The 27,780-nt window shown below is 38.7% G+C and overlaps 1 protein-coding gene across 2 annotated transcripts in view; it reads right to left on the bottom strand.

Moving 5' to 3' along the window:
• Positions 1-2,900: 2,900 nt before the first annotated feature.
• Positions 2,901-27,780, bottom strand: part of ADAM23 (ADAM metallopeptidase domain 23) — an 83,771-nt gene continuing 58,891 nt past the window's right edge. Inside the window, exons 26-27 of one of the 2 annotated variants that reach the window (XM_083350114.1) lie at positions 19,101-19,191; positions 2,901-5,755 (exon numbers count right to left, since the gene is read on the bottom strand). In XM_083350114.1, the coding sequence (XP_083206240.1) occupies positions 5,710-5,755; positions 19,101-19,191 (137 nt within the window). In that variant the 3' untranslated portion in view covers positions 2,901-5,709. The remainder of the gene's footprint in view (positions 5,756-19,100; positions 19,192-27,780) is intronic. The other variant, XM_083350115.1, reaches the window with a different exon arrangement.

Raw genomic sequence — 27,780 nt, 5'->3', positions numbered from 1 at the left:
TGCTGAATGTTCTTCCTCACAACTTATTAAATTATGTGGGCAGTTTTCTCATTTCCTTGGTCCATATCCCCCTGGTAGAAAAAAAAAGTTGACCTTCCCATTTCCTCAGTTGCTCCAGTTCATTCACTGATGTTCATATTTAGCAGAGCATAACCAAGCCCATTATGAGCATCTACAGGGAGAAGCCTAAAAGCCCAAAGGAGAAGTAAAATGTATTAAGGAGTGTATTCAAGATGCTCCAAAGGCATCCTTAAGCTTTCTATCCTCATGATGAAGGAAAAAAGAAATAAGTATTCTTTTGGCAGGAAGGCTGTGCTTTTTAGAAAGCTGATTCATTGTTTTTTTTAAAAAAATATTGCTCAATAAAGCATTAAATCAGGCAGTCAAATGCACAGCTGTGCACTTTTGCAAAAGTGCTGAGTGAATAACTTGTGAGAGTAGGATCACAGCTACTGGAGACAAGTATCTAATGTGGTTTTGCTACAATGTAACCATATAACTGATTCCACCATGATTACAATGCTTTTCACTTCAGTCACCAGATCACCTTGGCCATCATCACCCTTCTCCATGATTCACAAAAGCTTTCATCCCTGCAACTCATATCAGTGATTGTGGTCAAAATGGTGTCATTTTTATGTCAGTGTAATGATGCTGAGGAGGCGACCACAATGCATTAGCACTATGAATTAGCTAGGGTATTTATTGTTTATTAAATTTATTTGCTGCCCACCTTATCTTGAAGCAACTCTGGGCTGCTTACAGTTATAAAAAAGGGAGTGGGATTAGCTCTTAATTAATCAACCATTTCCTTGCGACTCAAGCCATCTGGCAGGACCAGGTTTTAAGGCTACTACGGAAAGTCAGAAGGATGGGAGCCAATCTCACCTCACAGGGTAAGATATTTCAAAGGTCAGGAGCCACAGCAGAGAAGGCTTTTCTCCTGGTTTCTGCCAGTCGAAATTCCGTGACTGATGGGATCTTGCTAGAGTTCAGCTGAAAGTCTGTTGTCCTCCATCCAGGTCCCCACTGCCTCCAAGCACTGTGGGAGGGCAGCCACAGCGCTGCTTGGAACACCAGGGGTGGAGATGTTGAGTATCATCAGCATTTGGATGATAGCTCAACCTACGATGATGAATGATCTCACCCAATGTAGATGTTGAAAAGGAGTGGAGTGAATACTGAGCCATGTGGCACGCTACAAAGGGGTGGCTGTGGGCTGAACCTCTCCCTATCAACACCAACTGGGACTGGTCTCGGAGAAACGAGCCAAACCAGCGTAAGATTGCACTGCATTCCCAGCCCCAAGCTCCACAGATGGCCCAAAAGGAAACCATAGTTGATGGTATCAAAGGCTGCTGAAAGGTCAAGAGCATAGTATGGCAATATGTATACCCAACTTTATACACAAAAGTTCTGATGCTGTCAGACAGAGTCAAATAAATGATCCCATTTGTGCCAGACAAATGGGCCTTTCTGGTTTCTAAAAACATAATGTCAATCTATATATTTCAAGTTTAAGGAACTATTGCTTTTAATGGGGCTATTTCCAGGTAATCCTGTTGTAGGATTACAGTTTATGGAAGGGCTGAATCATTCATTACAAGTTTTCAGATTCTCCCAAAAGATGTTATTAATCCATAGGACATTCATTTGATGTGTAATGGTCCATGTACTATATGCTGAACTGCACATTCATAATGTGTTTTTTTAGTCACAAGCATATTCAACATTACACATTTGCTAACAAGAGAGACTAGCATCAGAAACAAAAGTGAACTTGGAAACTGTTTTCCCAATATTCTATAAAAAAATGCCAAACACCTTTCTTTTTCTTGAAAATTAGTTCTGATGTGAAATTTAATCTAATGACAGCACAGGAAAGAAAAATACAGAAGCCGATTTCCATGTTTATGATGTTTTTAATACTACTTTACTAAGATGCAAAACAATAACTGAATTCCCATTCATCTGCAGCCAACAAGATATGAATATTAGCTTCAGACAAAATAAGTTTGTTAAATTGTGCACCTTAAAAATAATTACTATTTTAGATGAATATTGATAACGTAAGCAACAATGAATAGAAAATGACTGATAGATCAAAAATAATTCAAGTATTTTGTAAAGTTCCTCAGACATTTGTCTTTGAATTTTAAGTTTGTGCAATACCTATCATTGCATAGTAAAGAAAATCTTGTATAACTCCAGTTCTATGTAATTTATTTTAACATGCACCTAGAATATATTCTTGTTAATTTGCGTAGTGGAGCTTTCCTCTCTGAGAATTGGTTGAATTCATTGGGACCATGCAGCATATCAATATAAGCAATATAAAATTTCCATACATTTCCTGTCAAGTTGAATCCTATCAATGAAACAAAAATATAGCGACTGAAATGATTTTTTTATTGTGTTGAAGACCATTACAATGATACCATGTTTAAAAAAAACCTAAGTTGCATGTGTTCTTTACAAAATATTGTAAATGAATGATTATGAAATAAGTATAGACCCTAGCAGGTTTGATGATGTAAGACTAGGACCATTGAAAACATGACAATTAATTTCTGTGAGCTTTGTGTTTGTATGGTCATTTATAGTCTATACATAATCTGTGTATTTAAATGTATCTATACAGAACCAAAAAGCAGAGGAGAAATTTAGAAAAAAAATTATATTTATGAAATTGTCAGTGTAACAAAAAGTTACCCCAACGCTTTATCATATGTACATAATTGGGGACCAGTGTGGTCTGATTTAAAAAAAAATCGCACATCGCACATTACAATGTTTTGTGAATTACATAAAGATTTTACTTAATACAATAGACTGACCTTTGTAGCCATATTGAATGGCACCATCTACTGTGGTTACCACTTCTCCCAAAACAAAACCCAAACTTAGCACCTATTTTATTTTGATCTCCAATATACTTAAACACAAAGCGGCATTACATAAAATATTCTATAGGACCATTTTATATGGGGGAAAAGAGGATTTGAGCACATCACATATAGAATCTATTCCAATTTGTTTTTCAGGTCAGGAAGAAAAGATTGCTGACATTGCTGACTTTGGAGAGTATTAACCTGAAATATCAGTAATTGCATTCCAGACTTTCCAGCGCTTTTTTCATTCACTGTAAAACAGTAGTTTCAATACATCGCAAGGATTATGTAAAGACAGCAACCTGCTAAATGGAAGTGCCTAACATTTTTTGTGGCTAATGGCTGCACTATAAGCACAATAAGCCACATTAGAAAATGGAGTTTCCGGAAGGGTATTTTTCTTATTTAGGTATGGTAAACAGTTCGTGCTCCTTATTTCTTACATTTCCCATTTAAAAAAAATGAAGAACCATTTTTCTTATTTCCATTAAATTTCAATAGCACAATCTCTAATAGTTCTTAATGGAAATAAACAAACAAGCAAGCAAGCAATAAACAAGCAAATAAATAAATAAATAACCAGGTGCTACAGTTGGCCCAAGGACCACAAGTTGTCCACCCCTGAGTTAACTCAAATGGAATTAAAAATGATTGTCATGCCAAACCACTGTGATTTCACACAATTGTCAATAAAGCTTGAAGAAAGGCATCCCAAAACATTGGTATAGTATTAACTGACCCAGGGAAATCTAAAAATAGATTCAAACCTAACTTGAAAGGCATAAGATTTTGCTTTGCTTTGCTTTTTGATGCTAATACACAATGGGTAATATATCTTAAAATAAAATATTTATATACAGATTGAAATGATTTCTCTATGATTAACTGAATTATAAATAGCTCCTGCCCGAATACTTGTGACTGGGGAAAAAAAAGCTTTTAAGTAAATTGCTTTTTCATTATGCACTTAAAGCTTATTCCAAAGCAGTCTTCCATTGCAATGAATGATCAAGCATTTGGAGTTTTGGTTATGATTGCAGACTGAGTTTACTCTGCTCTGATGTCTTAGCAATGGTAATAAAGGATAATGATGTGTGTTACTTTATGCTTGCTTTAATGACTATGACTGCTTAATTAACACTGGCACTGCATCCCACCACACAGGCACAGAAAACCCCTAAGCACAACTGCAGCAGTACCAGTGGCACTAGCGCCAACAAAACCAGAGTTGGATGCTGCCTGGTATATTGGCATAATATTAATGTGCGGTTGGCCAGCATCCATACAAGCAAGCTTTATTTCCACCGCACTTGGTAGTTGCCATTACAGCTTTTCACATTTACTAATGAGGGAAGTGATGAAAAGGCTTGATGATGACAGAGCTTGGATGCTTGGGAGAAGGGAAGAAGCTAAATTATTGTTTCATGAATGCCACTTCTCTGTTTAAGCAGGATTCAATGTTATCTGGTTATGCACACGGCAATATTCTCATCCTTTTTTTTTAATTCAAACCTCCGTGACAGTAACCACATGTAGCCTAATAGGAGGTAACGTTCAAAGCTATGCTTTGAAAAATAACCACTACAGAAATAAATTAAAAAAGACATGAATCCTGTATATGCGCTTTTAAAAGCTGAAACGGAGTCCTGAGGGTAAGGGGAGACTGGGCTTTATAAAACAAGACATGGAAAGCCTGAACCTGTTAAAAGCTCTCAGTATTTTACAAGTACTTAAGGCTTATTTAGGCGTCTTTCCTGTCATGCAATATGAGACGGAGAAAGGAAAACAATATGGCGAAATGAAAAAGACATAAGCTTGGCACTTCTGTGATTAATTTGAGAGGATGTCAGCTTCTTACAATATATACAAAATATCTGCATGACTGCAAATAATGCATTTGAAGAGGGGAAAAAATCACTGTATACATACGCATTTACACATATTGGTTTTGGATGAACCTTTTTTTTTTTTGGTTTCAAGCATACATATTTAAAAAGCATACCTCTTATTTGTGAAATTTCCCTGCGCTATGCCCAAACCTCTAAAACATAAAGGGTTAGCCCAAAATTAAATAGGAGCAACATTTTAAGAAGGTATATAGCTTAAGATCACATATGGAATGAAACTTTTTAAAAATGTGTAATAATGGAGTTTGATAAGACTTCCCCCAAAGCCTTTTAAAAAAACATATTTCAATGTAGTATGATTTACTATTCCTCAAAGAGGTTTGCCCCAAAGCAATAAATAAACAAAATAGAGGAATACCTACATTAGGTAGAATTAAAGAATTATCCTCTGTTTCATAGGTAAAACCTAGAATCAGCTCTTCTGTGTTTGTTCTATCGTGTTCTTTGTAAATAGATTTTATTTGGGACTCTCTTGCTAGCTCATTTTCTGTGTTTATGCCATGCAGTTCACCATTTCAGAAATTATCATGCCACTGGAGTCTGCCATTAATATTAAAACATCATGCTAACTTAAATTATTAAGAAATTCTTTACCTATTTAAATAGTTTGAAAGAGTTTACTTATTGCGCTTGGTTTGTTTGCTCCATTTTTGTTTAGAACAAAAAATAGGCTAAATAGTTCCTTCCCAAAGTTTGTTTTGTCACTAACATCCCCCAAAATAGAGAGAAATGAGTAGAGGAAGTCCTTGAATTTAAATCTCCAGTAAAGGACAATTTTCCTTCAGCCCTTTCATAAATGCCTTAGCTTGCCACTGGTAGACAATGACTGGTACACTTCTGCAGGGAGAGCCAGCTGCTTCAAAGAGGCTCCAGAGTCCAGTCAAGCACAGCCACAATCTTCCAGGGAATTCTTAGATGCCTTGTTGATTTGGATCGTATCTTCTCTTTTTTACATTTCTTCCAATTAAAGGAGAGAGAGGAAATAAGAAATAGACTAGTGAGGCATATGGAAAACTCAAGTCAAAATCATCACATTAGAGCATGGGCTCACATTCAGACTTCCCAGATGTAACCTTAAAAAAAATTTATATTTAAAAGTAGAGTTCCGAGAGCAATTTTTAAGTGAAACTGCATTTTAATCCTATATCCCATTTTGTACAGTATCAACAGAAGATCATAGAGAAGAACTCTGCTGACATATCCAACAGACTGCAATGTATGATGTCTTTTGTGTGAGCCCATAACTGCAATGTGCAACATACAATTTCTTTCTCCATACAGAAACGGTTCTTAAAGCAGAATGGACACCTAGAGGTGTTAATTGCATTACTGAAATTGTGTTGATGTCATTAGCACAGAAAAAGCTTTCCGTGTAAACGTCCATTCTCTTATAAATATGCTATATAAATAAACAGCAAGGCATTACAAGGCAACACAAAAACTGGATGCAACTTCCCCATAATCTGGCTTATGTGGGGCATCAAGCAAGGGATTCATGCATTTAGTCTTAACACTGTGCGTGTGCACTGCTTCACCACCACCTTATCATGCAGTAACACATAGAACAGGATTTCACAAATCCCCTAGCTTTATGAAACATAAAAGCCTTTAGTTCTTCCACTGCATGCTCAAATTAAAAAGATTTTGCTGTTTTTATTGCTAGTACTTGCTTTGCTATAGACGACTGCCAAAAGGACAAACTTTAAAATTCACTTTTGTACTATATACTTCTATACTACATATCTGAAACATGCAGTTTACAAACTACAACTCTGTTATGACAATATTTGCATTGGCTTTTGTATGTGACATATATCTCCAAATATATACTGCATCACAGTGAGTGAATATTACAGTGTAATATAGTAATACTCATGCCATGTAGTATTGGCAGATCTAACTATCCCAAGACATTAATGATCACAATTGCTGCTATCAGAAGTAGGTGACTGTTTTAACTCTACAAATTTGCTACTTTTCATAGTGTACAGTGTAAATCCTATGGTCAGTTATTTTTCTTCTATTCTCATGTTACAACTTAAGATATTTCTTGCATCTTGTTTAGCACCAATGAATCTTTTTGACCTTAAAGACATCACAGAACATTGCTTTTACTAAACAGACTAAAATGGTTCTCTGTATGGATTTTATGAAAATGAAGATTTCAACACTATGTCTTTGCTGTGTTTTCATACCCCATGTTTTAATGATGTATGAGGAGAGCTTACAAATAATGACCAAACCTAAATTTTTCTATAGATTTACAATTATATAGTAGTTAATCTTACATTCTAATATCAGTTAGAATGACAGTGTATCTTAAAAACAACAAAACAATTTAAAAGGTTATGCATTTGGCAGTATATATAATATGCAACAACAAATGGAAAAATTGGTCATATTATGGGGTCTTTTCCCACCATAGCATCATCTGTTATCTACTATTTTCATGTGAAAACTACCCTTATGGAAATCACCACATTTAATTTGCCAATTGTTGAATTCTACCCTTTGTGCACTAAATATAGAGAACAAGACTATTCCTACTCACAATTCTTTCATATTTAATCAGAATTAAATCTCATTTTTAGTTTTTTTTTCTCAACTAAGTATGCATAGGTTGTAGTCTACTTCAACTACTGGTCTGATTAATTAATTAATTAATTAATTAATTAATTAATTTTATTAGATTTATATACCGCCCTTTCCCGAAGGACTCAGGGCGGTTTACAGGGTACTTAAAACAAAACCAGTACAAAAGTTAAAAACAATTTAAAAAGATTAAATCATCCCTAAAGTTAAAAACCCCAGTTAAAAATTCTCAGCCTGGGCCGGACAGCTCAAAGAGCCAGGTCTTCAGGTCCCGGCGAAATGAACGAAGGTCAGGAGCAGTCCTAAGCTCCATGGGCAGCTGGTTCCAGAGGGCAGGCGCACCCAGAGAAGGCCCTTCCCCTGGGTGTTATCCGCCGACAGTCTTTTACCGGCGGCACCCTGAGAAGACCCTCCCTGTGTGAGCGCACTGGACGAAGGGAACTTGATGCTGGCAGCAGGTGTTCCCTCAGATATCCCGGACCCATACCATTTAGGGCTTTATAGGTCATCACCAGCACCTTGAATCTCACCCGGAGGGCAACCGGAAGCCAATGCAGCTCGCGGAGTAGAGGTGTTACATGGGAGTATTGGGAAACCCCCATCACAACTCGCGCGGCCGCATTCTGCACCAGCTGAAGCCTCCGAGTGATCCTCAAGGGCAGCCCCATATAGAGAGCGTTGCAGTAGTCTAGACGGGAGTTCACAAGCGCATGAGTGACTGAGCGTAGGGCATCTCGGTCCAGATAGGGTCGCAACTGGCGCACCAGGTGAACCTGGGCAAAAGCCCCCTTGGTCACGGCTCCTATATGATCTTCAAAATTGAGCCGTGAATCCAGGAGGACGCCCAAGTTCCGAGCCCTATCAACGGGGGGTAACACCTCACCCCCCTTCGTTAAAGATGGAATAATCTGGTAAACCCGAGATGCCGATATGCACAGCCACTCAGTCTTGGCAGTATTGAGATGAAGCCTGTTTCTCCCCATCCAGACCTGGACCACCTCCAGGCAACGGGACATCACGGCGAGGGCATCGCTGGGTTGGTTCGGGGTGGAGAAAAACAGTTGGGTATCATCAGCGTACTGATGATACCCCACCCCGAAACCACGAATGATCTCACCCAGCGGCTTCATGTAGATGTTGAACAGGAGGGGCGAGAGAATCGAGCCCTGAGGAACTCCACAAACGAGAGGCCTCGGGGTGGATCTCTGCCCTCTAGTCAACACTGACTGTGAGCAGCCCAGGAGGTAGGAGAACCACCGTAAAACGGTACCTCCCACTCCCAGCCCCCTGAGACGCCGCAGTAGGATACCATGGTCGATGGTATCGAAAGCCGCTGAGAGATCAAATAGGACTAGGACAGAGGAGCAACCCCTGTCCCGAGCCCGCCAGAGATCATTCACCAGCGCGACCAATGCCGTCTCCGTGCTGTGCCCGGGCCTGAAACCCGATTGGTACGGGTCAAGATAATCAGTTTCCTCCAGGAACAGAGGAAGTTGATGCGCCACCATACTCTCAACAACCTTTGCCAGAAAGCGAAGGTTGGAGACTGGACGATAGTTATTTAAAACAGCCGGGTCCAGGACAGGCTTTTTGAGGAGGGGTCTCACCACCGCCTCCGTCAAGGCGGTGGGGAAGACACCCTCCTTCAAAGAAGCAGTTACTACTGCCTGGAACCAGCCTCATGTCCCCTCCCGGGCCGCATAAACAAGCCAGGAGGGGCACGGATCCAACAAACAAGTGGTGGAGCTCAGCCTCCCCATGATCCTGTCCACATCATCAGGGGAAACAGGATCGAACTCAGTCCAGATAACATGCTCAAGACCGTCTGATTCCTCCACATCAGACTCCGCCCAGTCAGAGTCCAAGCCGGCCCGGATCTCAGCGATTTTGTCCGACAGATGGTGAGTAAACTCCTCGGCCCGTCCCTGTAAGGGATCCTCTCTCACCTCCTGGTTAAGAAGGGAGAGAGTCACCCTAAACAGGGCGGCCGGGCGATTATCTGCGGATGCGATGAGGGCAGCGAAGTAATTAGCCCTCGCCGTCCTCATCGCAGCAAGATAAGACCTTATAAAGGCTCTTAGCTGCAGTCGGTCAGATTCGGAACGGCTGGACCTCCAACCGCTCTCTAGACCCCGTCTCCAACGCTTCATCTCCCGGAGCTCCGCAGAAAACCATGGAGCCCACCGGGATCTGCGCCGGGTCAGAGGTCGCAAGGGTACGACACAGTTGAGTGCCTCAGTGGCCGCCTTTTCCCAGGCATCCACTGGGCTGTGAGTGAGGGTGATAGGTATAGACCCAAGCGCCATGAACCATGAACTCCTGGGTTAACTCTGATGACCCCCCCCAGGGAAGGCAGGTTGAAGTCACCCAGCACTATGAGCCTGGGGAACTCCACCAACCCTGAGAGGGTGTCGAGTAGCTCGGGCAGAGCAGTTGCCACACAGCTGGGTGCCAGGTATGTAAGCAACAAGCTCATCTGAACCCAAGAACCACATCTCAAGAGGAGTGACTCACTCCCGGCAATCTGGACAATGGTGGTCTCCCGCGGACATAAAGTCTCCCTGATGACCACTGCCACCCCACCGCCCCTACCCTGAGCCCGTGGCTGGTGTAGCACACGGAAACCTGGGGGGCATAACTCGATCAGAGGGACCCCTCCCTCCGAGCCCAACCAGGTTTCCGTAATGCATACCAGATCCGCGCGTTCCTCCTCGATCAGGTCATGAACGAGGGGAGCCTTATTAACAACGGATCTGGCATTAAGGTAAACCAGCCTGAGCTCAGGGGCCTGATCACCCTCACCCCTGGGCAAAAGGGTGTTAACCGGAGGGTCGGAGTGCGTCACCGCTCGTAAGCAGCAGGGGCGCGATCTCAGATGTCGATACGGCCCTCCGTGCACACACCTGCTGCCATTCCCTATCGTCGTGGGGATTTGAAGCCCCACCCCAACAGATCCAGAACCAGCTGCCTCTGACCCAAACCTCATCCCGCCTGGACCCCAAACCGGCCTGGACTGAGTGCCGGTTAATAATTCCCTCCCCTCCCTCACCCTCCCTAACCTATTAAAATAACCGGCTAAAAAGTGAATCAGAGGCCTCTTAATACGTCTCCGCTCGAGGCCCCTATCTAAGCCCAACCACCTCTTGGGGTCCCAACAATTGGGCCCGTCATTAAGGGGAGTGCAGGAGAGGGCGGCAGGTCAAACCCAGGAGGGAGAAACCCCCTGAGGGCATACATGTCGGCTCCAGAGTAGTGCAAGGGAACCATACAATAATGAAAAATGTCCACATAGGGCTGCTGTTAATAATGGGTGGATCGATGGTATTGATAGCAAAAAGTTCGGTAGATGTATCACAGTCCAATTAGTCCAACTCAGCTCTCACCTGAGGTGGAACTCAGAAAAAGAGACCCCAACCGTCCTCCCACTATGGCTGAGGAATCTAGCCTGTCATGCACAAAGTGAGGAGTCCTGGGATAAACCTACCCCAAATGGTCTCTCACACCAGTGGGGCGGTTGATGAAAAATCCAAGACCGTCCTCCCACCACAGTCCAGTCCCAGGTCCAATCCGGAATATTAATGGGAAGCACTAGCCCCCAACCAGGCATTAAAGCGTAATCCTGGCCGATCTTTGGGCCACAGTAATGCCTGCCAGCCAGCATAAGAAGGGCCAAGCCCCGGCCGATCTTCAGGCCGCCGGCCATTACCGCCATTCCGGAGAGGGGGGGCAAAGACATCCCCCCTACAAACACCGTACAACGACCAGGAGGCATTTCCGTCCCCCAAATCCAAGCATCTACCAGCAAATCCACGGCGGTAAGATAAAACCACAGCCAATTTCCAGGCCGGGAAGCCACCGCCCCCATTCAGGGGAGAGGGAGGGCTCCACGCCGCCGAAACAGTGCCAGCCAGCTGATATAATTCTCAGCTCCGAACCGAGTCCCCGGATCGCTCGATCGTTGCCGCTGCTCCTCCGACAGGCGGGGGGCGTCCACGGCAAAAAGATAGCAGAAGGAGCCTGTAGAGCAAGCCCTGGCCGATTTCCAAGCCAGGAAGCCACCACCGCCACCCGGGGGGAGAGGGAAGGCTCCGCGCCGCCGAAAGCAGCGCCCGCCAGCTGACATGAATCCCAACTCCAGCCCGAATCCTCGGATCACTTGGTCGTGTTCACGGGAGTGTTCACGGCGAAGAAAGGGAGTGTTCACGGCGAGGAAAGCAGCAAAAGAAAGCTGCAGGAACTGGAGAGAGCCCGCAGCAACCATCTGAGAGGCCCGGATGACAGGCCCGACCACAAACAATCTCCGAGCCGGTAAGCAGATGCCGCTATCCAAAGGGGGAGGGAAAGCCCAGCACCGCCAAAAGCAGCGCCTAGCAAGATGTCTCTGTATCCAACTCCCCCTTAAAGCTGGTCACCGTATCGTGCCTCGGTCGGGTCTCCCCAACCGACCCATGTAAAGCCCATTGAGGAACGCCCGGAGCTCAGACCGCAGCCGCCGCCATTTTGGGCAAAAAAAAATCCCTCTCTAGGAAATAATAACAATATGAAAGTATACCATTAACATGAATTTATATCTCTGTGTTCAAGTTGGTGTCTTTACATTTTAAGCCATTATTCCTGCCACCTGTACTGAAAACCTCAGTATCATCTACCTCAGGGGCGTGAAACAGGAGGCCCGTGGGCTGGATGCATCATGTGCAGGCCACACCCACCCAGGCTCCACAAAGGCAAAAAATATCACGATACATCAGGATACATCACGTGACACGATCAGGTTTGACACTTGTGATCAACGTTATTATTTATTTATTTATTTTATTAGACTTATATACCACCCTTCTCCCGGAGGATTCATCTAGCAGTCTTTTAAATAGTTTATAACTGGTCTCTCTCACACACAAAAAATCTCTTCTCCCAAATAGGAAAACATGCCAAACAAAGCTGTGCATGTTGGAAGAAGAAAAAAATACTGCATGAGTTCAGACTTCAAAAAATATAAACAAAGGTTACAATACTCATTTTTATTGTTTAACAATTTATGTTTGATCAATACACGAATATGACTATATCAATCCATAAATGAAATTTGCACTGTCAGCAATTCCTTAAATATTCTTGGATAGTTTATTAATGTGAATTCAGCCCCCATAAAAACTGATTTTATTTTCATTTTATTACAACTAATTAAGATATGCAGATAGGAAGTAATCTACCAGGACTATGTTTACTTAAAATGTCTTGCTAGATAATTTTGCTATACCAAACTTTATTAAAATAATCCTATAATGTGTGTGGTTTCAAAGGCAAAATTTGATAAACATTCCATGAACACCAAAAAGACAGAAGTTGAAACTGAAAGCAAAATACAAAACATACTTGGATCAAACTATGAAAATACACATCTTTGAGATTGTAATGAAAAAACAACCCTTCCACAAAGAAGGTAAGGAATGCCTGTGGTAGGAATGAAGCAAATGCTCTTCAAAATTAGCAAGTAATTTATGTCACTGATCTAAAGGTCCTTCCATGCAGTATCATTATCCTGCTGTGTGAGAGTCACCATGGTTGCTACCTGGAGCTTAGTGAACGAGAATGGCCATCAGCTGCACAATGGGAAAACAAGAAAATGAGCACTCCAGGCAATGACTCATCCCAACCGTGATTGTTTCTTTGTGACATTTTATTTCATAGCAGGCAAAGCAGACTCTCACCGAAAACCAAAAGCTGGAAAAAAATCAGGAAGACTGACAATTTCCTTGGTTAAATGGCTTGAAAACTATGTGATTTTTTTCTTCCAAAAAATTATAGTTTAGGCCTACAATAATTGGGTTGTGAAGCACTTAGGACACCAAAATGGACAAGGGTGCCATTTGGAGGAGAGGAGGTTCTTGGATTTTGGATTTATTTTGGTACTTCTGGTGTGTTAAGACTAAAGGAAGGTATAAACTTCTTTTAATATTTTTCATCTGCTTCTCTTTGGTTATCTGCTGAAATTCAGGAGTAAGATATCTCATGACTTTGGGCTATGTGCAGCCTCCAGCTGATATACTGCTCTTGTTTATTAATGAGTTGTGGTACTCATACAAGCAGCTCTAATTTTCACCTTTTGGACTTTGTCCAGATATTTTTTTATTGAAACTGGTCATTCCCACTAAGGGGAAGCTCATCAATATAGTATTTCACTCTTGAATGAAATGAGAGGACCCAAGCCATGAATGGTGATAGAGGACCACTCCCTGAAGCCCAGTCTAATCCATGTTTCAAAGTGATAATTTATTATTATTATTTTTTATTTTAATCCCATTTATATCCCGCCCTTCTCGGAAGACTCAGGGCGGCTTACAATTTAAAGCACAAATCAATGTGCTTAACAATAGCCTTCATTCTATATATATGCCTGCTTATTAGGGCTTTCGCCCCCCCCCCCAAGCGGCATTATTACAAAGTCAGCTTATTGCCCCCAACAATAAAAATTTATTATTTTTATTGAGTGACTGCATCATATTAAAATCTTTGCCCCTTGACAGAAGTTCAAAAAAAGAAAGCTGCTTTCCTCTGCTGTATGAAATTGTATGCACAATTCTTTAAAATCAGAAAGGCTGTAGTAGCAGATGAGAGAAAAAAGTCTGCTGAATACATTTAAGCTTACTGCCCTTATGGCCTGTCAAAGGAGAAGATATCTATTTTGTGTGCTGGTAGGTTATGATTTGCCTTTAGATGTGTGTACAAAAAGAAGCATCTTTCCTACTTGACCTGGGATAGTTTAGTTTGCTATTCTTAAGATAGCTGTCAACAGTGGAATAGCTATAAACACCAAAGCCTGTCAGAGTGAAGTCAGAAAGCTGGGGATTAGGGTTTCTTAATTTGTAATAACAGAGACTTTGCAATCCTCAGGATATGTTCAGTACATAGACTAATGTGACCAAGATAATCAGCTTTTTCATTAAAGCATCTACAGTGGAAGATGACATGAAAGAACATCACTTTGAATCCCATTTACAGTTCTCCAAATTGGACAAAGGAATAATTATCTCAAATGTGAACACAATGGCAGCCAAAAAGGGATTGAGGGAACTATGGGACTCACACTTCAGGAGACACATTGAATGGTGAGGTGGAACCTCTTTAGATATTAAGGGACGTTCTACAGTAGGGAACTAAAAAGATGCAAAAGCTTTATGAATACTGTATAAATTGACAAAAAAGGCCACTATTCTAATGGCAAAGGAAAAATTTGCTTTGTTTAAGGAAAATCAAACCAAAACACCTGAATCTTCTGTTTTAAATTATTGCTAAGGGAAATCCTAGTTTTCTTTTCAGTTAAATACATTATTCAAAACAAATTAAATAGAAAAGAAATATGGTTATACACATAAAATCTGTATTTGTGTATAGCAAATTGAAGAGAAAAGATATAACTATATCTTGCTTATCTAGAAAGAAGCTATTTATTTATCAACTTTATTTAATTTACTTAATTTAATCAATCTAATTTATTTAATTAACTTTTATTTAATTATGGGAGAAAGTTTCAGAATAAGGACTAAAAGGATACAATTGTGATTGGTAAAAAAATGACAATATATCATTCTAGTTCCTTGGCAGGAATAACATGAAATTGGCTGTCTCTAGTATGGGGAAACAGTATGCACTGCAATGCAAAAACAGATCTTACAATCCTATCTAACAATAGCAACTCCTTTTTTATGCTAAACAAGAAAATAATTTAATTCCAGACATAAAATAAACTTTAACAAAACATAAAAACCTTGCTTTGTATTCATCCATCCACCCACCTCTGTATCTTATAAGAAATACATGTCTTAAAAATGTATCAGTTCATCCTGCACAGCATAAATACATTTATTTATTCAATTTCTATAGCCACCCATCTCAGCCAAATGACTATAATATTGTATACTATAAGTTATATATTTTAATTAAAATTCTTTTGGATACATGGATACATATTTCAGGATGCTTATAGGCATGTAGGACAAATTGGGACACAAAAAAGGAGGGAAAGATCAATTTTAATTCACAGTTCAGCAGCCCCATAAAACAACACTAATATTGATTTACTCCCCATTATAGTGCTGATTCTAACCAAATATTAGGTTTAGTCATGTATGTAGCTTATTTGTGAAAATAAGAATTGATATTATTTTTAGACAGACCAATTCATATAGAAATCTATTATCTTCACTGAGGAACCTTTACAAAATGTTTACCTCAAAAATATTTAAATTCAACTTTTCATGCATCTGAAGAAAGTTAAAAACTATCACATAAGTACTAAGAAGAATTTTAATTAGACAATATAGCGTCATAATATTTTTTTTAAAAAATAAACAGGAACATAATGAGTTGGTTCCAGAAGTGAATGAATTGCTCATTAGGGACCTTCCTTCCCCCTCTTTTTCCCCCTGAAGCTACTCTCACAAATCTCATGCATTTTCTCTTCTCACTGGTGGCCTTGATGTTTCTTAAACAAACTGGAAGGGTCTCCTGGTCCTCAGAGGATGCATTGAGGATAAGGGGGCAGAAAAGTCCGGCTGGGTGAAGGGTTTTAGTCATGATCCAAACTAAGAATACTCAGAAAAGAACATTCTCAGATAGATATTATGATGCCAGATTAAAATATTTAACTGTTTCTATAGAATTATTCCTTAAGTGTCCTTTCCACTTGACATTTGAAGACCCTTATTTTTTGCCTTTTTAAATTTAAAATATAATCTTAAACTATAGATTTGGATGTTGTTGCACACAGTAATATTATTAGCAGATAACACAAATATTTTGAGTTCTCTTAAGGCTCTCATACATACTAAATGAAACAGCAAAATATGAGAAGACCTATCTAGATTCTAGTGAGAAAATCTACCCTTTGTTTCCAACTTTACCCCAAAGAAACATGCACTTCAAGCTGAGAGCTAGGCGAGACCATCATATTTGAGGTTCTGCTACAGAATAAAATAGTTTCCTATAAAAAAGCAAGAGAGCTATTGAGTTGTTTACTCTGTATGACTATCCATACAGAGATATTAATTCATAGTATTTCATATAATGTATATATAAATGTCACGCAAGATGCAAAGTACTATTTGAGTGGAGTTCTTTGAATGTAAGATAAGACATATAAAGATCTGCAGGAAGAAGCATTTTTCTTAGGCATTAAACTAATTGTTTTGCTATTTTTTTTCTGAGCCTTTCTCCTCATCTTCCTAGTCAGATGCTTTATTTTGTAAAACAAAAAGAAAAAATATGCTTCTAAAACTTGCCCAATGTCTTACTGAATTTTGGTGACATAATCTTGAGATCTTAAAAGGCAACATTCTTTGTTTAACTTAGGACATTGCATGAATCCAGCCAATTCAGGTTATTCAAGAAACTATGGAATAAACAAGACTGTGTGAATCAAATCAATAACTACAACTTCTAGTAATTCCAATCAGTGTGGCTAGTAGTGAAGGATACTGAGAACCGTAGCTCAAGAAGATCTGAAAGACTGATTTCCCATCTCTGCATAGAATGGGGTTTTGTTTTCATTAGTTGGTTAAGAGGGTCTGGTAAATGCGTTGAATGAAATGAGTACTATTCCCTTCAGTAGGAATTTCCATACCTGATATTACAGTTTAATAATTATTGCTTACTGTACTTATTTTGGTAAATGATACTTTCTAGTACATGACTTAGAAAGGAAATTAATTAGGCTATGCTTTTGCTTCAGACCTAATTACAAGGAATTTCAACTCACATAAGCCCTTTTCAGCTGATATCAATTCTTGTGAAATTATATGATGTGTGGTAGTGGGAATGCATGCACAAGTCCGCTTCTTTCATTGCCTTCCAAATCTAGAAGTTCTGTATTAGAGCCTCTCCTCACAATTGATTTTTTTTCAGAATCCTTGTGGGAGAATCTTCCTCACTAGAAGTCTCTAACTGCAAACGTTTGCTTTTTATGTGTGGTGGATAATGTGAAGTGGACTAATGTCCTTACCTCAATTCTCTATGAAAGGGAGTAGAATCTTGCCTGTTTTCATGATGTTAAGAAGTAAATTATTATATCAACGATCTGAACAGAATTAAAAGTAGGACATATTATTAAGTATATTTCATATGTCCAAATAATATATAAACTACACTAATTGCAAAATTAGTAAGATCTGTGTTTAGTTTTATATAAATATACACCATATTTATGTTTTATAATTTATATCAATTGATATAAGAGAAATACTTCCTTCTATCTTCCCCACAATACATTCTTTCAGCCCCTAATAACAAACAAAAAAACCTGTCATAAGGAACTGGGTGCAGTATGTCTATGGGGTAGTGGGAGATTTAAAACAATCAAGATAACAGCTGCAAGTAAATGATAAAACTTTTGAGGTGTGTTGCCATCTTGACTTTTTCTACCCCCCCCCCCAATGACTCCCCCCTAATGCCCCAACTGTGCAGATAAATTGTGAAAGCCACATGACTAATGGATTAAGGTTTCCTCAGCCATTTACTAATTCATACATAGGGCAATTGCACTAAAGTAACTGTTTTACTATTAAGCTTTTGCTGAACCATTTTCATTAAGCATTCTACCCTAGAAAGAAGTCTTAAGGTTCACACTATTAACAGAAAAATGTATGTGGTCTCTCTGTTTCTATTTGTGTAATATTTGATACGAAGATACAAACGTCCTAGATTTATCTCACCTTCTTTACTTAGCTTAGGGATAAAAAAAATGAGACAACCATGAACACACAAAAATTTCCTTCTTAGCTTCAAATTCAGATTCTTGGAAAACTCACTTGTACTTGTAGAGATCAGATTGTCTTTTTTAAAATTTCATTTTATGTTGGGCCATATCTACTATGCTGCTACTTTGTTACATTTTTTCTCAAAATTCTAAAATTTTCCACTGCCAATTCAGAGTCAAAATCATTTTATGTTTACTTTTAGCAATACATAAAGCTACAAAAGTGCTATTTTTATTCTTAAAATATGTAAGTGCTGAAATAACTTATTGCAAAATAGTTCCAGTCAAGGTGCAGAGGGATAGATGAGGTTATAAAATGAGTATGAGTCTCTGTGTGCAAAAGATTTTACACATTTTATGGACTGGGCTCTTCCAAGATGAAAAAAATTAGTTTGGAGATTTGAGATTTGGTTCATATTTCAGTCTGGTACTACTTAGGTGAGCTACATGCTTTCGTTGACCTTATCGGTATTCCTTCTGCAAAATGAATTGTTTGTTGTGTTCTTGGGATGTAATGCAGTATTAATTTTGACATTTGGGAATTGAACTGTTTTCCATTCAGGCTTTCAGGGCACTACTGAAGCCCTCAAGGTAGTGTTTTGTAAGTAACTAGTCTTTTTAGGGCAACATTTTTGCGCTGGTCATGTCCACAGCAGTTTCACAAGCTTCCTTAGCTTGAACATCTCTAAGACTATCCAAGAGTCACATGTGGTAATTTGCTGCATTACAAAATACCTTTTAAACTATGTTAGGTGACTCTATTAGATATTCTATATTGCAACTTTGCACCCTGGTGACATTTCTGAGATTTCTTAAAAAGATTTGTGGCTTTTTACAAAATATGGATTTTTTTTTAAGTAAACCATTACTGGTGATCTTGTAGCAGGAACTCAAAATCTAGTGATGTAAGCAGAAAGAAGTGCTATAGCCACTGAAAAAAAGACATGCGGCATTGCTTACTTAAAGCCCCATCCTGTCCCCCCAAGGACAATAGCTGCTACCAGGATGGCACCAGCGATGGAACCTATTATAAGATTGGTGGCGCTAGGACCTGTGACAAAGGATGATGGGAAGAAAGAGATCAGAACCAATCACTTAACTCATTCACATCCAGGGAAATGTAGTAAAACAATTTAAAATAAGTGAGCTATTAAATTATTTGAAAGGAACATTTTCAAAAGGGCCAAAGTTATTTAAAAACTATACGAAGAAAAATGTTTTAAGATAGATGAATTATCTATCATGCTTCTATGTACAAACTAATGCTTCCCTAGAATATTTCTTACTAATGAAACTTTGGACTACAGTTTAAACTTATCTACACCTTTATAATGCCACAAATATCTTACAATTTTGCAATATTCAAACATTTTTAAATAAAAACATCAGCTAATATGTTTCTTTACTTGATAGACAACTAACTTTTTAAATTATTGGATGAAGTTTGGAAGAATTTTGAAGAGCAAACAAGAAAAAAAGCAGCATCAGGAGAAACAGGGAAAAAATACCAAAGACAACTAAAAATAACAAAAAGCAATAATAGCCCAATTGGTTCATGAAAATAAGTGCAAAACCTGTAAGTCCAATCATGACAGAACTTCCAGTGACAAGTCCTGGGTCTATTCTTTCAAATTTTATTTACATTCCATGTACACCGAAAAAGACTTTTGTTTAGTGAATTAAGTAAATGTCTCCTGTGGCATTGTAAATCATTGTGTACTTGAGTATTTCCATCAAAGCTGACCCATAAAACAACAAACACCATCACTATTTTACTTCTCAAATGCAATCGCAACAAAATGATACATATCTGATTTAAACTTTCTGCTTAGATTCACAGTATAGCCTTTTAGAAAGCAAGAAACAGACTAGAGATTATTTTGAACATGTGCTACTGCTGTTAAAAAATCCATAGTTAAAACTAATAAGGTAAGGTAAAGGTTCCCCCGCACATGTGTGCTAGTCGTTTCCGACTCTAGGGGCTGGTGCTCATCTCCGTTTCAAAGCCGAAGAGCCAGCGCTTGTCCGAGGACGTCTCCGTGGTCATGTGGCCGGCATGACTAGACGCCAAAGGCACACAGAATGCTGTTACCTTCCCACCGTAGTGGTCCCTATTTTTCTACTTGCATTTTTATGTGCTTTCGAACTGCTAGGTTGGCAGAAGCTGGGACAAGTAACAGGCCCTCACTCTGTTACGCAGCACTCGGGATTCGACCCGCCAAACTGCCGACCTTCCGATCGACAAGCTCAGCATCCTAACCCACTGAGCCATCGCGTCCCTTGACTAATATGGACATTTAAATTTGTTTTTAAATTTTAAAAAGCAGGATTTTGTGCAATTGCTATTGGAAATTTTCATTATTTATAGAGGAAGCAATGATTTATTTTATCCCAGTCCTAATGCCTAGAAGCCAGCCCATCTTTTTTTATTCCTTCCCTTGCTTGCCTGAGAAATGGCCAGCTTTGTTAAGTGTGACAGAAAGGATGGGCTGCCTGAAAGTAACCCTCCTGCAAACACATGCTATTAAAACGAAGAGCACGTTGTATTTACAATATGGGAAATTCTGCATGTTCCTTCCTGGCAAAAAAATTCTTGTGCCTGTTGTACTTCTTGACTTGAAGGTCATCTTTAAACCATCTACCCATAGAAGAGCTTCCCTTGAGCCAACCTTGCAGCACTAGGGTGAATATCTAATAATGAATTCAAGATATACCTTTGCAAACATCTTTTCTTATGAAAATAGTGGCATGCAAATATAGAAAGATTGCTTTTGGCAATTTAGAGAATAACAAATTTGATCATCCAAACTGGATTCCCATAACAGTGGTGGATTATTATCCATTGTTATCTTGCATCATGCAGCAAGTTAATTCCCTTTGCCAATCAGGGAATTAATCTGCCAGGTGACTGCTAGGTTAAAGCACTCTTTTCTATTAGACTCTGATTAACGCAATATAGAAAATCAGTTCCTCTAATGAGGGCTATCACACATTTCTTTCAGATCCTTTATTATACAGGATCTCTGCCAGCATCTTAATATCAAGCCTGATGAAGAATGATAGTTTCCTCATTTAATGATGTTTCAGCTGCTGTTAGACAGAAATATATGCTACTGTTATTTAATCAAATTTTACTGAAAAATAGTAATAGTTTGGATTAATAATGAATTTTCTGCAGCATGCACATATTTATCATTTTTTAAAACAAAACTATAGGCAGATCACTCACTGATTCAAAAAAAATAGCAAGCATTCATTAGTTATGAAGGTATCAAAGCAATTTTGATTTTAAGAAAATCTAATTTTAGATTATTCATAATAAGTAAGTTAGGATCCTCTCCTCTTCTCTACAGCCTTCAGTGACCACTGAAGCTGTCTCTGCTTTCTTTGATACCCTAATCAGAAATGCCACCATCAGGTTGAAGAAAAGAGACAGGATGCAGTGTTATGGAAAATGTGCAGTTATCTGAAAAATCTGCTATTCTAGAAATAATAGCAGAATAATTTGTTGATTTTATAAATATAGTTTAGTAGGCAGAATACATAGGAGCATGCATTATTTTAAAGAAAACCAAATAAAGAGGACAACTAATTCTAACGATATTACTATAAAGGATATCTAATGATATCTAATAAAGTTCCTAAATGGCTGCACTTATTTTTAACCAGGTATATGGTTGACACATCAATATGTATGTCAATAATACCCATGCTATTTCAAAATGATTCATTTCATTTAATATAAATATTTATAATAGCCTTGATCCAGTTTTAGTGACACAAACAACAGATAAGCTCAGATGAGGAGCCCTATCATCATCAAAATGGCTTCTCACTAGGCCAAGAAAACGTACACGATCCTCCCGGCACTGGCGGGAATACACATCAAATGCACATTTGGATGCTCACTAGCTCTACATGAAGAAAGCTCCCTTACTCAGATAAGGTTCAGCAGCACCATACATTATTGGTCTAGGTCAGAGTTTCTTAACCTTAGCCACTTTAAGATGTTGTGTACTTCAGACATGCTGGCTGAGGGGCACACAAAAGTCTGTTCTGGCCCTGGGCAACAAAAAATTAGCTAGCGGTTCTGCCGAACTGGTGTGAACCAGCTGAATCCCACCACTCTGTGTGTATGTGTGTATATATATATACATATATACACATATATATATATATATATATATATATATATATATATATATATATATATATATATATATATATATATATATATATATGTCAAATGTTAACTATTTAGATTACCTTGCTAGGCCCCAAACATAGGGCAAATCTTTATTTCCTGTTTTCAGCCTTATCTCAAAGGCCATCAAACAGGCTGTAGTCACACCGGACAGTTCATATATTTGTGTAAATTACACATATATATGTGTGTGTGTGTGTGTGTGTGTGTGTATATATATATATATATATATATATATATATATATATATATATATATATATATAGAGAGAGAGAGAGAGAGAGAGAGAGAGAGAGAGAGAGAGAGAGAGAGAGAGAGGAGAGAGAGAGAGAGAGAGACAGAGAGAGAGAGAGAGAGAGAGAGAGAGAGAGAGAGGCTGTAGATAGATATATTAGTTACATGAGCCACAGTTCCCATGGAATTCTGCTTTTTAATTATTTAATTAATATACTTTTACTTACTATTCTTCTGAATGCTTCTGGTAATAAACCAAATTATATCAAGTGCACTAAGTTACCTATTACACAATTTTTTTAAACTATATTTTTTAAAATTTGTATTTATAATTTAGAGCATTGAAAACATATAAATATTGAATTGTATTAATTATGGTGCTACAAAATTGACAAACTATTGTTTTATGCCCCACATTATCCCAGACAGGAGAGAGTTAAACATTACATGAGCATATCACACAACACAAATATTCAAATCACATGACAAATACAATCACCACAGAACACAAAGCTAGTTGGAGTACACAGAGGGATCAGATGCGTACAGTTACCTCACACAGTAGGCACCAAACATAAAACTCTGAAACTAATAAATATGCTTACTCTATTCCCCACCCTGTGCCTCCAAATATCACCCCCAGTGCCAGAATGGTCCCTGCCACTGCACCTATAAGCCTGTTAGTGGCCATGCTCACTGTATAAAGGGAAGAGGGAAGATCTTTTAAAAAGACAGTCATCACATACAGAAAGATCTGAAAAGAAAAATTATATGGCACCTCAAAATGATATACCATTTTTTGTAATTCACTTTGTAGAAAGGTCATTTTAGCAGTTCTAGAAATAATTCAGCATATTTAATTGCAATTTATTTTAAAAATGGATCAATGTTCTGTAACACATGCATGGGTGGAGCTGTAACAAGGAAGATGATAGGCCCAGATTGACTGCAGTTTTGCAGCTCCTTCACAGTTTGCATGCACTGCAAAAGATATACATTGAAATTGTGGTTCTCTTCTTTTTTTTGCAATCAACTAGAATTGTCCTTTTTCAGGGCCTTAGCAAATGGCTAGCTTTACATTGAAAATATGCATCAGTTGCCTGCTGAAAATGACTTATGCACACATTGTAAGGATCATCCAAGGAGAGAGAGAGAGGAAAGAGAGGACATTTTGTTCAATTCTCAACTAACACAGGTTTAGGATCCTTTGGCTCCTACCCTTGGCCACACCTCCTTCACCTCGAGCCTACTGCCTCCGCCCATTTGCCTGCAGTGTTCCTCCTCGGCTGAGCCACCCCACCCATTCTCCCTGGCCAATGCAGAGGCCCATCAGGCTGGAGTCCAGGTGCAGAGGCAATGACAGGTGGGAGGGATCAAAATCGGAAGCCCCTGCCCACCGCTGCCTGCCTGTTGCCCTCTCTGCCCGGAGCCTCTGGCAACTTAAAAAGAAAAAGCCTGGAGAGCACCGGTTTCCTTTTTTTCATCCACCCTCCCCTCCGTTGCCTCTGGACTTCAACCTCATACTGAACGGGGGGTTGGCCTGCTGCCCCACCACCACACAATCAGAGAAGCCGCACCAGCCCTGCCGTTCGCCTGCTGCCTCACAACACAGCCTCTGCGATAGCCCATCGCATGCTGCCCCCGAGAGCAACAGGGCAGCTGCCTGCCACCCATCTGATTGCCTGGTGGCTAACTCTCCCATGCGGCCAAAAGCCCGGGACAAAGAGGCCTCAGCTAATGGGCCAGGCCGAAGGACGCAAGGTAGAGGGCCAGGGGCCCACTGGCCAGGGAGAATGGGCGGGGGCAGCTCAGCCAAGGAGGAACACTGCAGGCAAATGGGTGGAGGCAGTAGGTTCGAGGCGAAGGAGGTGTGGCCAAGGGTAAGAGCCTAAAGGTCCCATTCCGAACTAATACTATCCCATAAACACATCAGTGCCCAGAGAGGTAACATTCGTTTTATCAGCCTTCATGATAAATAGCTATAACTGTCTTCTCAACCTTGGCATTTTTCAGAGGTGTGGACTCTAAGGAGGAGAAATACTGTACTGCTCTAGAGAATATAGCACTGATGACTGTTTAAAAAAACATATTCTATATCTAAATAACAGCACACTCCTTGTACTACTGGAAATACGTTGCATTATGATCAATGAGCCAAACAGCCAAGAAAAGTTTGCTTATGGTCTTTACAAATTTTTAAAAGCACTAACTAAATATGGCAAATATTGAAGATTTTTAAAAATACAAAAAAAAATGTTACTCAAATCATTCCAGGATTTATAGGAATGTAGAAAGTATAAAAAATTAGAGGGGGAAAAACCTGGATATGAATCTGTGCAAAGCCTGAGTGATCAGCCACTATCAGTACTCTAGAAGGATTCCACCAGCTTTCCACTAGCAGATGAAGTAGTTCCTAGTTGACATCATTCAAACTGTTCATCTATAGTTTGGTTTGACAAGAAGCACAGGGCTCTGGATGGCTACTTGTCCACCATTTCATGCATTAAGCGGGCCCCCACTAATGGTTATGTACATTTATTAATGATGAGGCATAAATCTTTATTAATGTATCATTTTCAACAAAAAATTCATTTATGCTGGTGTAACTTGAATCTGTCCTGATTCTTCAAAACTGGAAGCTTCCCTAACACTGGATTTTCTTCCAGTTAGAAAAACATAAACGCAAAAGACTTTTCTAATGTCTAAAATTTTAATTCCAAATAAAAATTAATTTCCTTTCCTATCTAGCCTACATTCTGCATAATTTCTAATAACCAGTATATTCCAACTAGCAACTATTTAGGATTAATGAAAGGAAAGGGAAATATCCTAATCTATTAACCAGAAAAATACAACTTGTTGGTTGTGCATGTTGGAGTTATTTTTCTTTATGTTATGGCAACATAAACTTTATAAAAGTTAATTTGGAAGATAGGCTATACTGAATATGAATCAAAAGCAAGTTGAACTCAGGAGGAAAAATGGGATATAATATAATAACATATCAATATTCAACTGAGGTTCATCCTAACTTTTTACAGGATTAGAATTTCCTTTAGGAATTAGTTTCAAAAATACCCTTCTGAAAACATTGGGGTTTTGATGTGTGGAATATCCTTGTTTGAGAAAAGAAAAGTAATGTGAGAAATGTGCTTGTCTCTGCAAGATGAACAGCAACATAGGGTATATTTATTTTTTATTTTTTATTTTAATTCCATTTATATCCCACCCTTCTCCGAAGACTCAGGGCGGCTTACAAGCTTAGCAGTAGCCTTCATTCTATGTATATGCCTGCTTATTAGGGCTTTCACACACACCCCAAGCGGCATTATTACATTATTATTATTATTATTACATTATTAATAACATTATTATTATTATCTTGCCCAAATGTTGAATGATATCTTCCTCCAGATCTCACGGAACCTCACCAATGCTAGAATAACCTCCACCAAGGCCTCTCTGGGTCAGCTATGGTATTTTACTAAATAAATACCTAACTGCATTTTAAATTACCAATGACTATAGTTTCAAACTCACAATGAGATTTATTATCCTATTCACCTGGAAATTATTTTACTGGGAAAAGTTTAAATATTGATTGTATGAAAATCTCTTGCAGTTCTAACTGTTAATATTATATTTCAAAGTTTGACTCTACTCTTAGAATCTAAAATATGTAACAGGACTGAAAGAAATGAAGTACACAAAAGTGGTGAAAACAAGATGGCTTGTATAATTTTAGTTATAATAGGCACTTTTGCAAAGTATGAAGATTATCTTCAACTTTCAAGTTTTACAAAAATCTGAGCTACAGGTATCCTCAACTTACGACCACAACTGAGCCCAAAATTTATGTTAAGCAAGACAGTTGTTTTGAGTGAGTTTTGCCCCATTTTATGACCCTTCTTACTACAGTTGTTAAGTGAGTCACTGCAGCTGCTAAGGTAATAACCCAGTTGTTAAGTGAATCCGGCTTCCCCACTGACTTTGCTTGTCAGAAGGTCACAAAAGGGATCACACGACCCAGGGACACTGCAGCCGTCATAAATATATGCCAGTTGCCAAGCATCCAAATGTTGATCATGTGACCATGGGGATGCTGAAACAGTTGTAAATATGAAAAACAGCCATAACTTCGAACGGTCACTAAATGAATGGTTGTGAGTTGAGGACTACCTGTATTGGTTTACATAAACAAAGCAGTCTATTGAAACCCAACAGAAATACTTTTACACTTTGAGCATAGGGAAAATCTTTTTTTTTTAAGGAAATAGTATAACACTGAAAATATTTTTAGTTATGAAAGTTTTTAAAATATTTTTAAGATTATTTTAGTTAGATAGAAAAATAACATTCTTAAATGCTGCAGACTTTTAATGACTAAAATAATCTGAGGGTTATAGCCTCCCTTATGAATAAATAGGCAGAATTTTTGTTTCCAAATTGAAATTATAACCTGCATTATGTAAGCGAAATGCAAAATTAGGAAATATTAAAACTTGGAAATGGATAAATTGGGAGGCAAAGAGATGGCTATCTTCTATTTCCATTACATAAATCTTTTCTTTGGAAACTAGCTGTAATGTTCTTTCAATACTACTTTGTTCCCATTTGCTCTTCATGTCTCCTACTCTACAATTTCTTATCTTTATCCTGTTTGGGATATCTAAAGAAGTTTCAAAAAACTTTCCAAATCAAATCTCCTTTCAGACCTATTAGAATTTTCTACAAAGCGTTTTTGTTACTTTAGAAGTAAGAAAGGATCGTCAAAATATTGCCAGAGAAGGATAACTTTTGTAATACTTATTTTCAGTGAATTTTATATCGTGAGGAATGAACCCTTCTCTCGCTATGGTAGAAATGAGAATCTCTGAGATCATCAGATCCCAAATTGCATAATATGGAATACGTATCTTTTATTACTGAAGCTTTCATTTAGGAAAAAGATAAGGCTGGAGAAAGAAGAGAAAAGCTACAACTAAGGCTTGCTTTTTATCATAAAATGATAGAGTGCAGAACTGGAAAAGCCTTAAGACATCCTTGTACCTATTTCTAGAGCTAGTTTCAGTGGTCTTCTAGTTCTCTCCCTTTTACCATTTATGAAGCTCTGATCAGTTTTACATAATTTCATGAATTTCTAGCATTTACTTTAGCTTTGGTCCCCTTGAAATTTTCATATGTTTACAATCTAACATTCCA

The sequence above is a fragment of the Vipera ursinii genome (genome assembly GCF_947247035.1).
Source record: "Vipera ursinii genome assembly, chromosome: 1".
Lineage (NCBI taxonomy): Eukaryota > Metazoa > Chordata > Lepidosauria > Squamata > Viperidae > Vipera > Vipera ursinii.
Note: the sequence above shows the minus strand (reverse complement) of the source record. Positions and strands in the feature narration are given on the sequence as shown.